The following is a 17,174-nucleotide window of genomic DNA, read 5'->3' on the forward strand; positions in this document are numbered from 1 at the left end:
TCTAATAGTTTGGGTCAGTACCTTTCGTTAGAACTGGAAGCTAAAAGATCAACAAGCATTTTACGAAGGTTGAAAAAAGGGACGGGAGATAGAGTGGAAATAGATCAATAAAAATGCCTATAACAGAGGGAAACCTCCTGGCTTCAATGACCAGTAAACTGTTAAATAAACTGTGAATTAATGAAGAGATATAAAAGGACAAAAGGTCACAAATACCTAAGGAAAATGAAGCAATCAAACAGAGTAATCTATTTTTTGAACGACCTTAGTTACAGACAGAAGGTTAAGCCAAGGTACTAGTCGAACTCTCATCTCTTCTTCGAATATTGCAGTTAGACCTTTTACAATAACCTGAAGCTGGGGCAAGGGGAAATGAGAGACTACAGCAGAGGCAACTGAAAACATGGTCTCAATCTTAGTAACAAAGAATCCATGAGCTCATCCCTCATGTAGGTGAGGGTGGCGAGAGCAACAGAGAAGTCTTTAAAAGGGCTAATTGGTAGTGCAATAAAGAAGCCAAGGATTATTTGCATGATTAATCTGGAGTAGTGAGCAGTTTTGCAGAGGGCAGTGAGGTCTGCTTGTTGTGGTCCAGCCAGATTAAACCAGTTGTATCCAGATATGCTGAAGTTCCTTAGACTTGAGGAAGCAAAGATGCCTCAACTAATGCATCTTTCACTTTCAATTTTCTATAATAAAAAACAATATTGAAGATTGCATTTCAGATGCAACTCAAAAAGAATTTCTATTTAAAGTTTGAAATTTGTTAAGCAGCTTAACCTATTTTATATACATTTAAAGAACATAGGTGTCCTACCTGCAGAACTCAGCAGCACATTGAAATCAGTACCTCGCGAAGGTTCATCACTATCTTCAAGTTCCTTTTCTTCAGTTTTGTATCTATCCCAGTTAGAAACTATTTGTCTTCTAGAAAATTCATTTGGTTGATCATAATCTTCCTTAATGTCCACATCATCTTCATCCTTTCAAATTAAAAAGACATAAATAATGTAATAAAACATGCTTGGGATACATAATCCTTATAGTGTTAACAGACTCAACATCCAACATGTAACATACTTTTGGTGTTCCATCAAGGACTTGTGATTACTTCTTTAACTGTGCGAAAACATATAAAAAGAACATAATCTCGCTCAACTTCATACTGCAATGAAACCTGCGCAGGCTACTTCAATTCCTGACAGGCAAAGTGAAACCATTGTTATCATTACCCACTGTGAATAATTGAGGGAGAATTGGTTTGTAGACACTGAATATGAACACTAACATAACAACGTACCCAAAATATAACCATCCACCAACCAACCCTTGACGATTGAGGGGTTGGAAATGAAGTTTTGATTCATTGAATTTCATGAGGTTCACTTTCAGCTTCACAATCTAACTCGACTGGTGTCTGCATAGCTCAGAAATCTCCACAGGTATATATTATGGCTTTGGTTGGTTAGGTAGTTAGGTAAAATTTCAAAACAAGCTGTTCTGCTGCATATGGAGAACAGTGAAATCTAAGTAATGAATTTTGATCGAACCTGGTATGCGTGCTTCTACAACTTATTTTTCGAAAATTCAGGAAAATTTTTCCTGAGCTAAACAGTCTCCAGTATAGTATTGTGCCAGTTTGAAGAGATCAGGAATGAATGATGCCATCCTATAATATTTACAGCTCACTCAATGGTAAAAGGGTTCACTGTTCACCCTTTGGCCAGCAATTTAACAAATAAAGTTCAGTTTCAGGAATCACTGGCATGTCAATGGAAAGAGTACTAAGAGGTCAAAAATGTAACAATGGAATTAAATTGTAATCATCATAATTTTACATTCAACTGAAAACACACCAAAATTGTTCCAGGAGATAATTAAGGTGCTTGAGAACTATCAAGTCGGTTTATAACATATCTTGATTTTCAAAAAAACTCCACTTGCATTTTTTAAATTGGTTTATGAAATTCATGAAAATTAGCCAATTACGTCAAAAGAATAAATGGCAAAAGAAACGCCATCCAGGAGCAAAGAGCTACTACACATGTGGGTCCACAATAGATAGCATTAAATCTAAGGGATAACAGACCTCCCAGGCTTCATAAAAATCACATACTTCAAAACTGTACTCAAAAAAGATAACAACGACCTGGGAATACAGTAAAAATTTAAGCCTTCCTGTTTTGGCACCTTCAAAACTACGCCTATATATTTACTGGTGCTTAGTTACATTCTCACTCTTCCTTTACAGTATTGCACTGATCATCAGATTATAAACTTCACTTAGTTCAGAGCACGCTTGCCTCTGAATCAGGAAATTTTGGATTTGAACCCATTTCTTAACTGTGCACATAAGCTAAGCCAACAATCCATTGCAGTACTAAGGGAGTGCTGCCATCCCCTAATAAGAAAATAAATAAATACCTGCTACAAGATCCCAGGGCATTTCTGGAGGAGTAGGAAGTTAACTGTGCGTCCTAATCATGGACTCTCAATCAACGCGACCGAATAAAAAACAAGCTAGCTAGTCATTTATGTCATTGCTGTTTGTGGGATATCACTGTGCAAAATATGGCTGCCACATTTATCAACACAGTAAAAGTGGCAGTACTTCAAAGTACTTCATTTTATGTGAAGTGTTTTGCGAAGCTCAGGAATCATGACAAGCCATTATGCACCTGCAAAGCCTCCTCATCAGAGCCGAGTATTGCCGGGACAGAAATGTTCTACATTAGGAGACATAGACACCTGGATTCACAAGCTTCAAGATCTGAAATATTCAGGGTAAGCAAACTTGCAATTTCCTATCAGCCACTGACATTGTTTGGCTTACTTTTAAAGTAACGTGTTTCAGGTGAGGGGAGAGTGACTGCCTTTGACATCAAGGAAGCATTTGACCGAGTGTGGCATCAAGGAACCCCTAGCAAAACTGCAGTCAATGGGAATCAGGGGGAAAACACTCCGCTGGTTGGGGTCATTCCTAGCACAGAGGAAGATGGTTGTGTTTGTTGGAGGGTCAGTCATCTCACTTCCACAATCCCACTGCAGGAGTTCCTCAGGTAGTGTCCTAGGCCCAACCATCTTCAGCTGCTTCACCAATGACCTTCCTTCCATCATGAGGTCAGAAGTTGGGATGTCTGCTGATGATTGCACAATGTTCAGCACCATCCTCGGATACTGAAGCAGTCCATGGACAAATGCAGCAAGACCTGGACAATATCCAGGTTTGGGCAGACAAGTGGCAAGTAACATTCGTGCCACACACGTGTCAGGCAATGGCCATCTCAGCATCACCCCTTGACCTTCAATGGCATTACCATCGCTGAATCCCCCATTATCAATATTCTGGGGGTTACCATTGACCAGAAACTGAACTGGACTAGCCATACAAATACTGTGGCTACAAGGCCAGGTCAGAGGCTCAGAATCCCGTGGTGAGTAACTCACCTCCTGACTCCACAAAGCCTGTCCACCATCTACAAGGCACAAATCAGGAGTGTGATGGAATACTCTCCACTTGCCTGGATGAGTACAGCTCCAACAAGAAGCTTGACACCATCCAGGACAAAGCAGCCTGCTTGATTGGCACCCCCTTCCACAAACATTCACTTCCTCTGCCACCAACAACCAGTGGCAGCAGTGGGTACCATCTACAAGGTGCACTGCAGAAACTCACCAAGACTACTTAGGCAGCACCTTCCAACGCCGTGACCTCTACCATCTAGAAGGACAAGGACAGCAGATGCATGGGAACACCACCACCTGGAAGTTCCCCTCCAAGTCACTCAATATCCTGACTTGGAAATATATCACTTTTCCTTCACTGTCGCTGGGTCAAAATCCTGGAACTCCCTCCCTGACAGCACTGTGGGTGTACCTACACCACAGGAATTGCAGCGGTTCAAGAAGGCAGCTCACCACCTCCTTCTCAAGGGCAATCAGGGATGGCCAATAAATGCTGCCATAGTATACCAATATTTTTTATTTATTTATGATTTTATACTTATAAAAAAACTCATACATGTGCAGTACCTTGCAATTGTGACAAAAATGAAGCATTCCTTGTCTAAAATTTAGCTTTTTATATTCTTAGTTTCTTAGATTACGAGATTATAAAAATTAGCTTCACTCATACAAATATATCCCAGCTTCTAAGTCAGTGCATTCCTGCAACAATTAGTTAGTTTATTCAATGTCAAGGGCTTAGGGTGGTGCTTTCTTACCATAATAAGTAACTAAATTCTGCCTCACCCCTGTCACAATTTAAAGTTCTTTATTAGGCCATCTTTTTCAAACCAGGAACTCTGGAGTCTCTGGACAGTTAATCAAGTGAGACAATTTCTGGAAAATAACTAATTAAGTAATTTTCCTGTAAATCAGTACAAAAGTTACAAACCATTATTTTCTATGATATGAAGGGTGAACAAAGTTATTCAACTATTGTGAAAAATTGAAATTGTCCAACTGCTATCATTATTCTACTGCTGTCATTCACTTCTAGTTACATGCTCGAATGTGGTTAATTAATTCCTGATAGTTTAAGATGAAGATAAAGTTTAGTGTTATTCTGCTGCATTCTTAAAAAGAGGGCCCCATGAAAGTACAGATGTATGAGGGATCCTGCTGTGCACAAATGTGCTGTCACATCTCCTGCATTGCAACAGAGGTGACATCTCAAAACACCTTCGGTCTTGTCCGCAAGCATGACCCAGACCTCCCTGTCGCTTGCCATTTCAACACTCCACCCTGCTCTCATGCCCACATGTCTGTCCTTGGTCTGCTGCATTGTTCCAGTGAAGCTCAACACAACGTGGAGGAACAGCACCTCATCTTCCGACTAGGTGTTTTACAGCCTTCCAGACTGAATATTGAATTCAACAATTTTAGCTCATGAACTCTCTCCTCCATCCCCTCCCCCTTTCTGATCCCCCCCTTTTTTCCAATAATTTATATAGATTTTACTTTTCCCACCTATTTCCATTATTTTTGAATGTATTTCCATCGTTTTATCTCTGCCTTTTAGCCTATTTCGATCCCTTCCTCCCACCCCACCCCCACTAGGGCTATCTGTACCTTGCTCGTCCTGTTTTCTACCCTTAATTAGCACATTCCTTAGATAATACCACCACCTTCAACACCACTTTGTCCTTTTGTCTATGACATCTTTTGGCTATCTCCACCAAACACTGGCCCTCTATCCAGCTCTACCTGTCCCACCCCCCTTAAACCAGCTTATATTTCAGCTCTTTTCTATTGTTCCTTAGTTCTGTTGAAGAGCCACATGGACTCGAAACGTTAACTGTGTTCTTCTCCGCAGATGCTGACAGACCTGCTGAGTTTTTCCAGGTATTTTTATTTTTGTTTTGGATTTCCAGCATCCAGTTTTTTGCTTTTATCTCAAAAGTACCTCAATGGCTGTAAAGTGACTTCTTCACATCTTGAACTGTCCGTGTATAAATGCAAACTCTTTGTTTCCCTCTGGTACCCGAAACAATGAGAAAAGTGTTCTCTGAGCATTCCAGAGATAAGCCACCGATTTTAATTGGATATTAGGGTGAGTGAGAGGACTGTGTGGTATGTAGTGAGCTAGGATGTAACCACAAGAAAAGTCTGAAATACATGAGCCCAAAAATATAAAGTATAAAAGGCAAAAGAAACCCAACGAATGTGACAATATGAATGTGTTCAGCTTTTAGTATTTCAGCACTTCAATATTCACAATATTTTAGCACTTTTCAATTATAAAACTCTAAATCTAAAGCATTTTTATTTGAATTATTAAGATGTAAAACTCCCCAAATGGCAGATGGAGGATTTGATGCAATTGCCCTATGTCAATACTTATGAAACTCCCAAACCTGAGCACATAATCACGCCTGACTTTACACATCTGAATATCCCAACATCAGAGCTGTGAAGAAGTCATGTGGACTCGAAACGTTAACTCTGTTTCTCTCTCCACAGATGCTGTCAGACCTGCTGAGATTTTCCAGCATTTTCTGTTTTCATATCAAGGCTCTACCCCTGGACACAATGGTTCACATAATGCTAAAAGCAAAAGCAGTGGTCTTAGTGTACAGGGTGAATACTTACTTAAGAAAGGTTATAAATGCATTAAGAGTGGCGCAGAGAAGGTTTACTTGACTGATATCTGGGTTGAAGGGTTGGACAGGTTGGGCCTACATCTATTGGGCTTTAGAAGAATGAGAAGTGATCTTATTGAAATGTATAAGATTCTGAGGGGACTTGACAGGGTGGATGCTGAGAGGATGTTTCCCCTTGTGAGAGAGACTAAAACTAGGGGGCATTGTTAAAAAAACATATCTCCCAATTTAAGTTGGTGATGAGGATTTTTTTCTGTCAAAGGGTCGTTAATCTGTAGAATTCTCTAGCCTTGACAGCAGGGGCGTGCTGGGTTATTGAATACTTTTAAGACTGAGTTAGACAGATTCTTGATTGACAAGAGAGTCAAAGGATACAGGGGTAGACATGAAACTACAGTTAAGGCCACAATTAGATTAGCTATAATTTTATCAAATAGTAGAGCGGGGTCAAGGGGTCAAATAGCATACCCCTGTTCCTAATTCATGGGCGGATTTTCCCGTCGGCGAGCAGGGGGCGGGGCCTGCTCGCCGACGCGTAAAATGACGCACGGTGACGTCAGGCAAGAACTCCCGACGTCACCATGCCCCCTTTAAATTTTCAGGTAGGCAGGGGCACAGTGAAATCGGCTGCACGTCCGCCGACCTGTCAATGGCCAATTGAGGCCATTGACAGGGTCATTAAACTAATTAACGAACCTGTCCGTCCAACCTTAAGCTTGGCGGGCAGGCCAGGAGCCCTGGCGGGAATTAGAAAAAGCATCAAACCCCATCCATGGGCGGGATGAGGCTTCACGTAGGTTTTTAAAAAAAAATTTAATTAAATTTTTAAATTATGGACCTGTCCCAACTCATGTGACAGTGTCACATGAGGGGACACGTCAGGAACTTTTTTTTCTATTTTTTAAGATTTTTTTTAGTGTGAAGCCGATCTCCCTGAGGCAGCACTTAGCCTCAGGGAGATGAGTGAGCTCTTCCGTACGCACGCGCATAAGAGCGCACTCTTGATTTAGGGAATCCCCCCCTCCCGCACAGGGCGTGCTCAGCGCTTCCGTGCAGACGTCACGCTGGGTGGGCCTTAATTGAGCCGCCCACGGAAAATGATGCTGCGCCCATGATCAGGGGCGCCGATAGGAGGCACACCTGTGCGCGCCCGCACTTTAACTTCGCCCCCAACGGGGGGAAAATCCTGACCCCATAGGTTTGTATCAATGAACGCAAGGAGGGAAGGAAAAGTTGCTGCCCATAGAGAAACTTTGTAGGGAGAAAATTATTCTCTAATTTGAAAATCTTTTTTTTCTCTTTAATCCATTGTCAGAAACTTTCATGTATAGGAATTCCAAGCAAATTGAAAACTTTTGATATCTTGGAGCCCAAACTGAACGTTGGCTGTTAAGCATTTCACAACCAATTGTTTAGGCAGTCTATGCTGTTCAGCTTGCCAATATGCAGAAGAATGGCTCCTTAGGACTTCTGCAGTAATATTCATCTTGCTTTTGCTGGTGACGCTATCTCCAGAGGAGGAGGCGAGAACCATCTGCTTAACTGAAGCTCCAGAGATAGAAGCACAGTGAGATACATGCAGTGCCAGTTGTGAATATACATGAATAGAACCAAATCCGTGAAACTGTGGCCAAGGAAATGCATGATACAAGCATAATATCAAAGAGATTCACCCCTCCTTCAAGCCGTGTGGTAGACAGAAAGGGAAGAAGATATTCAATAAACCTCTTCTCCTTGTCCATCAAACCAACCTTCTCCCAGCTCCCCTGCCCTGGCCCAGAACTCCTGCTGCTTGCTAGTCTCTCTCCCATCTCCTCTTTAACCACATCTCATCTATAAGAACTCAGCAGATCTGGCAGCATCTGTGGAGAGAAGCACAGTTAACGTTTCGAGTCCATATGACTCTTCAACTAAGAACTAAGGAAAAAGTTCTGTCGAAGAGTCATGCGGACTCAATACGTTAACTGTGTTCCTCTCCACAGATGCTGCCAGACCTGCTGAGTTTTTCCAGTATTTTTGTTTTTGTTTTGGATTTCCAGCATCCACAGTTTATTTGCTTTTATCTCATCTATAAGACCTGGTTTGGCTCCATTACCGCTACAATCCTGGCCCCCTTCGTCCTCAACATCCCTTCCTGATCCCCACATATCTGACATCATCTTCCTGGGCCCCAGAACAATCCTCGTCCCTTTCAAAACTGCTGTCACCGCCCCTCCTCAAAACAAATCCACCCCCAACCACTCTGCCTCGAGGATTTTCACCCCATCTCCAAAGTATTCAAACACACGGTTCCCGCCCAAATCCATGTCAATCTTTCCTGCAACTCCTAATAAGATTTACACTTCAGCCATAACACCAAAATAACCATAATCAAAGTCACAGATGTAAACTCCTGTGATTGTAACCAGGCTGCATTATCCAACCTGAACCCCTGCAGTCTACAACATGCTCAGCCGCCATCCTCCTCAGCGCCTCTCCGCCAGTCTGCTTAGTGAAGCAAGCTTTCGCTTGGCTCCACTCTTACCTATCCAATAATAACCAGAGCATCTGCAACAATTTCTCTTCTCATCCCACATCACAGCTTATGCAGTACCCTGCCGCGTCCCCTCCAAGGATCGATCCCCTCCTCTCCCTCATCTATTTATTGCCCCTTGGCATAGGGTCATCCTCCACATGGATGCTGAAGACACCCAGCTCGACCTCTCCACCACCTCTCATGAATCTTCCACTTGTATCTGTGTTATCTGAATGCTTATCTAACATCCAGTCTTGGATGAGGGCCCATTTACTTCAGCTAAACACTGGGGAAACTAAAGCCATTGTCTTCAACCTCTGCCAAAAACATCTTTGCAACAACTTCATCTCCGGCACCGACCACTTTGTCAGTTCTCTGCCCAAAAGCAGGTCCGACCCATAGTGCCTGAAGATCCACCATGGGTAGGGCAAGGAGGAGGTCCTGAGTCCACCTCAGCCAGAACAGGGATGGAACCATGTGCTGTTGGCACCAATCTGATCCGCAGGGCCATCCAGCCAACCCACCCCACCCCACCTCACCACACTCCCTCACAAGGACCCCAAGTTGCTGTGGCAACATGCACTTATACTTGCATGTTGTCGTCCAGAGCTTTGAATAGCAATGGTAGAGGCGCCAATTTTCTTTCTAGCACATGGAAACTCTCCCGCTCTTACCACATGCCATTGTCATGTGTTGGAAGGATTTGCAAGCCAATACACAACCTGTTTGGCCACGTTATGAACACAGTGGGATTTGAATCCAGAGCTTCTGGCTCAGAGACAGAGATGCTACCAGCTGCACCACAAGACCTCTATCCTCAGCCACTACCTTGGGCTAAAACAGACAGCAGCCTCAGCATCAAATTTGATGCCATACGCTCTCCATAATAAAAGCTGCCAACTTACACCTCCAGAGTATTACCTACAATCACTCCTAGCTTAGCCCATTAGCTGCTGGAATCTATTGGTGTCCGTACCTTTAGCTGCCTAGATCCTCACACTGATATTCCATCCCTTAACCTCTCCTCCTTTAAGACCCTCCCTATAACCCACCTTTCACCAAGCTGTTGGTCACCTTTCTTCACATCTCCTTCTTTGCCTCAACCTCTATTTTCTATTACAACCCTTCTGCATTTAATGGTGCTATATAAATGCAAGTTCTGGTTACAGAGCTGCATCTATTATAAAAAAGAAGGGGTTGAAAATAATAAGGATGTGCAAATTATCTATGGAGTATGACAATTCCTATGGGTTGGAAGTTTGGACTTGACATTTATGGAATGCAATTTAATAGAAGTGAATAATGTGAAAATAGTGCTGTTAACTTGATAGTTCTGCGGCTGTTCAACATAGTTAACTTACATTTCACAGAAAATTTTCCTTCTGCAGATACCAGCTTCAAGTTGAGAAAACTAAGTATGATCAATGGGAGGGCCATGACTGACAGGCTGAGCAGCTGTTCTCTGCATCTAGATTGCATGAAGCACCCGCAGTTTTCCTGTGTGGATCGGATCTATGTTTCTGCTCCTCTAAAAAACAACAGGGGCAAAATTTAACAGTAATCCACTAGCAGTGGGGTGTCCTGAGGGTGTGAAGGGTGCTGTGTTCATACAAACGGGAAGAAATCCACCTGTGCAGTGGCTCCAAATGGGCGGGGGGGGGGGGGAATCCACCACCCGTTATAGACAGAGATTTATATTCAGTTCCATTGCAGTCAATGGATTTAAATAACGGGCTCTGTGTATAACAGGCAGAGGATCCAAGACTGTCCATCTTGCGCCACCACCTGAGACATAAGAAAATAAGAAACAGGAACAGGAGTAGGGCCATTCAGCTCATTGAGCCTGCTGTCATTCAGTAAGATCATGGCTGATCCAATTGTGACCTTAACTACATTTTCCTGCCTGCTCCCTTATAACCCTTAACTCTGTTGTAGATCAAAAATCTGTCTCACTTAGCCTTGAATATATTCAATGACCCAGCCTCCACTGCTCTTTGGGGAAGAGAATTTCAAAGATTAACAACCCTCTGAGCGACATTCCTCCTCATCTCTGTGTTAAACAGAAGACCCTTTATTTTGAAACTGTGTCCCCTAGTTCTAGATTCCCCCACAAGGGGAAACATTCCTTCAACATGTAACCCGTCAAGCCCCCTCAGAATCTCACATGCTTCCGTAAGATCGCCTCTCATTCTTCTAAACTCCAATCCGGAGAGGTCCAGCTTGCTCAACCTCTCCTCATAAGACAACCCCCCTTGATCCCAGGAATCACCTGACTGAACCTTCTCTGAACTGCTTCCAATGCAAGTACCGTATATACTTGTGTAAAAATTTTTGAAACCAATTTTTTTAGGCCAAAAGTCATAGGGTTGCCTTTTACACAAGTAATGTTTTGCAGGAGTTGACATTGATGCTAGCTTTGGGCACAAGTGAAATCCAAAAAAGATTAACACAATGGAATGAAGTAAAAACCAACAACAGTGAAGAATTCATATTAAATATCATTCACAATCGGACACTTTAATCATTTGAATAAATAAAAACAAAACTTTAAAGTATAAATGGTTTAAGCATTTACTTACTGGTATTCATTTTCATTAGTATTTATACATTTACAATGAAATGGAATCATTAACATCTCCAGCATTATACTTTGGTTCTGAAATTTTTGGACTTTGATCCCTGAAAAACTTGGGCCAACTTTTACACGAGGTATATGAAAAATGATGTTTTTTAGGCCAAAAAATAATGGGGTTGACTGTTAGATCAGATTGATTTTTACAAAGTACATAAATAAGGAGACCAAAATTGTACACAATACTCTAAGGATAAAAACTGGAACATGCTGGAAATACTCAGCAGTATCTGTGGAGAGAGAAACAGAGTTCATGTTTCAATCGTATGTGACTCTTGAGTTCTGAACTTCAGAAGTTATATTCGAATTGAAATATTAACTCTGTTTTTCACTCCACAGATACTGCCAGGGCTGCTGAGTATTTTAAGCACTTTCTATTATTATTTCAGATTTCCAGCATCCACAGTATAGTACTTTCATCACCGTACTCCAGGTGTGCTCTATGTAGAGCTGTACCAAGACTTCCCTACTTTTACATTCCTTTCCCTTGCAATAGCAGCCAACTTTCACCTATTTCCTAATTACTTGTTGAACTTGCATACTAGCTTTTAGTGCTTCATCTATAACGACACCCAGATCGTTCTGCACACATTTCTACCCAAGCTCTTTCTGCTTCTCTAATTCTGGTCTCTTGTGCAAACCTAATTCTAACCACAGATCCTCAACGGCCTTGCCTTTAGCTGCCTGGGCCCTAAGCTCTGGAATTCCCTCCCTAAACCTCTCTACCTCACTTTCTTCCTTTAAGACACTCCTCAAAACCTATACTCTTTGATCAATTAGCTTTTAATTATCTGAGCTAATGTCTCCTAATGTGGCTCAGTGAGACAGATAGGTAATTGGTTTATTGAAAAATCATCATGGTGGCAAATGCCAAATTGTGATGACGATACAAATAAAACAAATAATCATAATTCACAAACATAGTTATAGACCATCGTTAAAATTAAAATAAAGTATAAAATAACTGCACAATTAGTAGACAAATAACTACAATATATTGCAAAATGCAGGTCCCCTTAAATTACGGAATAACAATGAAAGGTCTACTGCATTCTGCATTTTGTATTAAGGTCCATAGATCATATGTTGTCAGGGTGAGTTCATTAAATTCTTGATCATTTACATGCTATTTACAAGTTTTATAAAGTAAGAGATTGGGCTATCTCTTATTCCACATCTTAGCTTAGTTCTACATCTTATTTGTGGAATGGTGTCTTTACTCCTTAATTGCATACACATTTACTTTCATGTGGTTGTGGCAAGATCTTTTGTTTTACGATACTCCTGTAAAGCACCTTGGGCCCTTTTACGAGCACGCGAATTTGGAGTAGGAGTTGGTCGTTCAGCCCTTTGATAAGATCATTTCCGATCTGATTGCGACCTCCACTTTCCTGTCTACCATGGGTGACCAACTCTGGTCAAGAAAAATAAGGGACACTTAGCCATGTGGGTGCTTGTGAAGCATTGGGGGCGGGCGGGCGGGCGGGCGGGCGGGCGGGCGGGGGGGGGGGAAGGGGTCACAGGCGTGTCCGCCGACCTGATTTTGATGCTGCTGCCCTCCACCCCCAGCACCCACAGGACAGCCCCGAAGACAAGCCATGAACCTACCACCCCACCCGCCCTCACCCCCCCCCCCCCCCCCCCCCCCCCCCCAGCACACACACAGATAAAAGGAACTGCTGAGACACCAGGAATCCAGGACAAGACACGCCAAGGGTCAAGTCTTCCTGGGGCGAAAGGCCAAACTACGGGGTCGGTCACCCTGCTGTCCACCCCCAGCAGCACCCACCACCCCACCCCGGTACCCCCTTGTCAGTCAAAGAATCTAACTCCGCCTCGAATACCCCAGCCTCCACCGCTCGCTGCGGAAGAGAATTCCAAACACGAACCACCCCCCCCCCCCACCCCCCCAATCTCCATCTTAAACAAGAGACCCCCCCAATACCCCACAGGTTTTAATCCTTATTATTTAATCCCCTAATTCTAGATTCCCCGACAAGAGGCAACATCATCTCTGAAACTAACCTGTCAAATCCCTTTAATTATATGAAAGATGCTAAATCAATCTCAGTTGGAATTATTTATAAATATAACTATAAAAATCCAAGTTGGAATTATTTATAAATAAATATCAGTCTCAGCTGTAATTATAAATATTACTTCAGTTCAAGTTGTTGTTCCTGGGCCCAGTCTCTGGGGCTGAAGGGATGGTTCATTCCCCAGGGGAGAGTCTCCCTCCCCCGGGTCCACGGTTACCCGAGTGCCGAGGCCCCGCTGCCTCGGCCGGGCCCCGGGTCCGTACCTGCAGCTTCTCCTGCCGCCAGCCCGCGGCCTCTCCCCGGCCCCGGCCCCGGCCCCGGGCCCGGGCCCAGCCTCGGCTTCGGCCTCGGGCCCCCCTCCAGCCCCGGCCGCCTCCTCCTCCACCTCCTCCTCCGCCGCCGCCTCCGCCGCCGCCGCCTCCGCCGCCGCTCCTCTCCCGCTCCCGCTCCCGCTCCGGCTCCCGCTCCGGCGGCCTCTCCCCGGGGCCCCGCGCTCCCCGGGACCGGGACCAGCCTCTCCCTCCTCGGCGGCCGCGGCCCCGCTCGAGCCGCACCGAGTGCTCCATCCCCGGGACTGAGGGAGAGAGAGAGAGAGAGAGAGAGAGTGAGGGAGGGAGTGAGGGAGGGAGGGAGAGAGAGAGAGAGTGAGGGAGGGAGGGAGAGAGAGAGAGAGTGAGGGAGGGAGAGAGAGAGTGAGGGAGGGAGGGAGAGAGAGAGAGGGAGGGAGGGAGAGAGAGAGAGAGTGAGGGAGGGAGGGAGAGAGAGAGTGAGGGAGGGAGAGAGAGAGAGTGAGGGAGAGAGTGAGGGAGGGAGGGAGAGAGAGAGAGAGTGAGGGAGGGAGAGAGAGAGAGTGAGGGAGAGAGTGAGGGAGGGAGGGAGAGAGAGAGTGAGGGAGGGAGGGAGAGAGAGAGTGAGGGAGGGAGGGAGGGAGAGAGAGAATAGAGGGAATGAAAAGAACGGAGAGAGAAAGAATAGAGAGAGGAAAATAATAGAGGGAATGAGAAGAATAGAGAGAGAAAAAGAAGAGAGAAAGAGAGAAAAGAGAGAGAAAAATAATAGATTGAAAAAAACAGAGAAAGAATAGAGCGAGAAAATAGAGAGAGAAAAATAATAGAGAGAGAATAGAGAGAAAAATAATAGAGGGAATGAAAAAACAGAAAGAATAGAGAGAGAGAAAATAGAGAAAGAAAAATAGAGAAAATAGAGAGAGAAAAATAATAGAGAGAGAATAGAGAGAAAAATAATAGAGGGAATGAAAAAACAGAAAGAATAGAGAGAGAGAAAATAGAGAAAGAAAAATAGAGAAAATAGAGAGAGAAAAATAATAGAGGGAATGAAAAGAATAGAGAGAGAAAAAGAACAGAGAAAGAGGGAGAGAATAGAGAGAGAAAAAAAATAAAGGGAATGCAAAGAATAGAGAGAAAGAATAGAGAGAGAAAGAGAATAGAGAGAAAAATAATAAATGAAAAGAATAGAGAGAAAAGAATAGAGAGAAAAAGAACAGAGGGAAAGAATAGAGAGGGAGAGAGAATAGAGAAAAAATAGAGGGAATGAAAAGAACAGAGAGAGAGAATAGAGAGAGAAAAAGAAGAGAGAGAGAAAAATAATAAAGGGAATGAAAAGAATAGAGAGAGAGAATAGAGAGAGAAAAATAATAGAGGAAATGAAAAGAATAGAGAGAGAAAAAGAATAGAGAGAAATAGAGATAGAGAGAATAGAGAGAAAAAGAAGAGAGAAAAATAATAAAGGGAATGAAAAGAATAGAGAGAGAGAGAATAGAGAAAAATAATAGAGAGAAATAGAGATAGAAAGAATAGAGAGAAAGAGAATAGAGGGAGAAAATAATAGAGGGAATGCAAAGAATAGAGAGAAAGAGAATAGAGAGAGAGAAAAATAATAGAGGGAATGAAAAGAATAGAGAGAGAAAGAACAGAGAGAGAGAAAGAATAGAGAGAGGAAGAGAATAGGGAGAGAAAGAACAGGAAACAGAACAAAGGGAAAGAAAAATAACAGAAACAGAGAGAAAAAAGTGAGAGAGAGAAAGGGTGAGAGAAAAATAAGAGGGAGGGTAATAGAACACAGAAAAAACAGGAAGAGAGAAAAAACAGAGACAGTAAAAAGGGAGAGGAGGGGAAAATAAATCAGAGAGAGAAGAAAAGAGACAGAAGATCAGAGAGAATCAGATAGAGAAAACAGAGAGCAAGAGGGAGGGAGAAAGAGTTAGAGAGAAAGCAGCAAGCAGATCAGCACATGTACCACAAGAATGATATTATTAATTTGGATAGGGTACAGCACAATAGAGTTACACAGCACAGAAACAGGCCTTTCGGCCCATCGTGTCCATGCAGGCCATCAAGCACCTATCTTTTCTAATCCCATTTTCCACCACTTGGCCCGTAGCCCTGTATGCTATGGTGTTTCAAGTGCTCATCTAAATATTTCTTAAAAGTTGTGGGGGTCCCTGCCTCTACCACCCCCTCAGCCAGTGTGTTCCAAGATTCCAACCACCCTCTGGGTGAAAAATTTTTTCCTCAAATCTCCTCTAAACCTCCTGTCCCTTACCTTAAATCTTTGCCCCTTGCTTATTGACACCTCTGCTAAGGGGAAAAGTTTCTTCCTATCCACCCTATGTATGCCCCTCATAATTTTGTTTACCTCTATCAGGTCCCCCCTCAACCTTCTCTACTTTAAGGAAAAACAACTCTAGCCTATCCAGTCTCTCTTCATAGCTGAAACTCTCCAGCCCAGGCAATATCCTGGTGAATCTCCTCCACATCCTCTCCAGTGCAATCACACCCTTCCTATAGTGAGGCAACCAGAAATGCACACAGTATTCCTGCTGTGGCCTAACTAGCATTTTATACAGCTCCGACATGACCTCCCTGCTCTTATACTCTATGCCTCGGCTAATAAAGGCAAGTATCCCATATGCCTTCTTAACCATCTCATCTACATGTGCTGCTGCCTTCAGGGATCTATGGACATGTACACCAAAGTCCCTCTGATCCTCTATACTTCCTAGGGCCCTACCATTCATTGTATACTCCCTTGCCCTATTAGTCCTTCCAAGTTGCATCACCTCACACTTCTCAGGATTTAATTCCATTTGCCACCGCTCTGCCTATCTTACCAGCCCAGGAAAATCGTCCTGTAATCTAAGGCTTTCCTCCTCACTATTTACGATACCACCAATTTTTGTTTCATCTGCGAGCTTATTGATCATACCTCCTACATTCATGGCTAAATCATTAATGTACACTACAAACAACAAGGGTCCCAGCACCGATCCCTGCGGTACACCACTCGTCACAGGCTTCCAATCACAAAAACAACTTTCGACCATCACCCTCTGCCTTCTGCCTCTAAGCCAATTTTGGATCCAATTTGCCAAATTGCCCTGGATCCCATGGGTTTTTACTTTTTTGACCATTCTCCCATGTGAGACCTTGTCAAAAGCCTTACTGAAGTCCATGTAAACTACAGCAGCTACACTACCCTCATCTACACAACTAATCACCTCCTCGAAAAATTCAATCAAGTTTGTTAGACATGATCTCCCCCTGACATTCTGATTAACCCTGATTAATCCCTGCCTCTCCAAGTGGAGATTAATCGTGTCCCTCAGAATTTTTTCTAATAGTTTCCCTACCACTGATGTTAGACTCACTGGCCTGTAATTATCTGGTTTATCCCTACTACCCTACTACTACAATCTGGAATGACACGGAGTTTAAAAGGATTAATTTATGAGCACAGGTTTCATAGATGAAGCTTGTTTTTCTTTGAGTATAGAGGATTAAGTGGGTGATCTAACTGAGATTTTTCAGATGATTAAAACGTTTGTTTGGGTAGATAGAGAGGAACTACCTCCTCTGATATGGAAA

The 17,174-nt window shown here is 43.1% G+C and overlaps 1 protein-coding gene across 1 annotated transcript in view; it reads right to left on the reverse strand.

Annotated features, from left to right (window-relative positions):
• aven (apoptosis, caspase activation inhibitor) overlaps positions 1 to 13,856 on the reverse strand; it is an 87,602-nt gene extending 73,746 nt beyond the window's left edge. The window contains exons 1-2 of the mRNA XM_041215108.1: positions 13,554 to 13,856; positions 818 to 983 (exon numbers count right to left, since the gene is read on the reverse strand). Of these exons, the coding sequence (XP_041071042.1) occupies positions 818 to 983; positions 13,554 to 13,856 (469 nt within the window). The remainder of the gene's footprint in view (positions 1 to 817; positions 984 to 13,553) is intronic.
• Positions 13,857 to 17,174: the final 3,318 nt, after the last annotated feature.

Source organism: Carcharodon carcharias, chromosome 20 (assembly GCF_017639515.1).
Source record: "Carcharodon carcharias isolate sCarCar2 chromosome 20, sCarCar2.pri, whole genome shotgun sequence".
Taxonomy (NCBI): Eukaryota; Metazoa; Chordata; class Chondrichthyes; order Lamniformes; family Lamnidae; genus Carcharodon; species Carcharodon carcharias.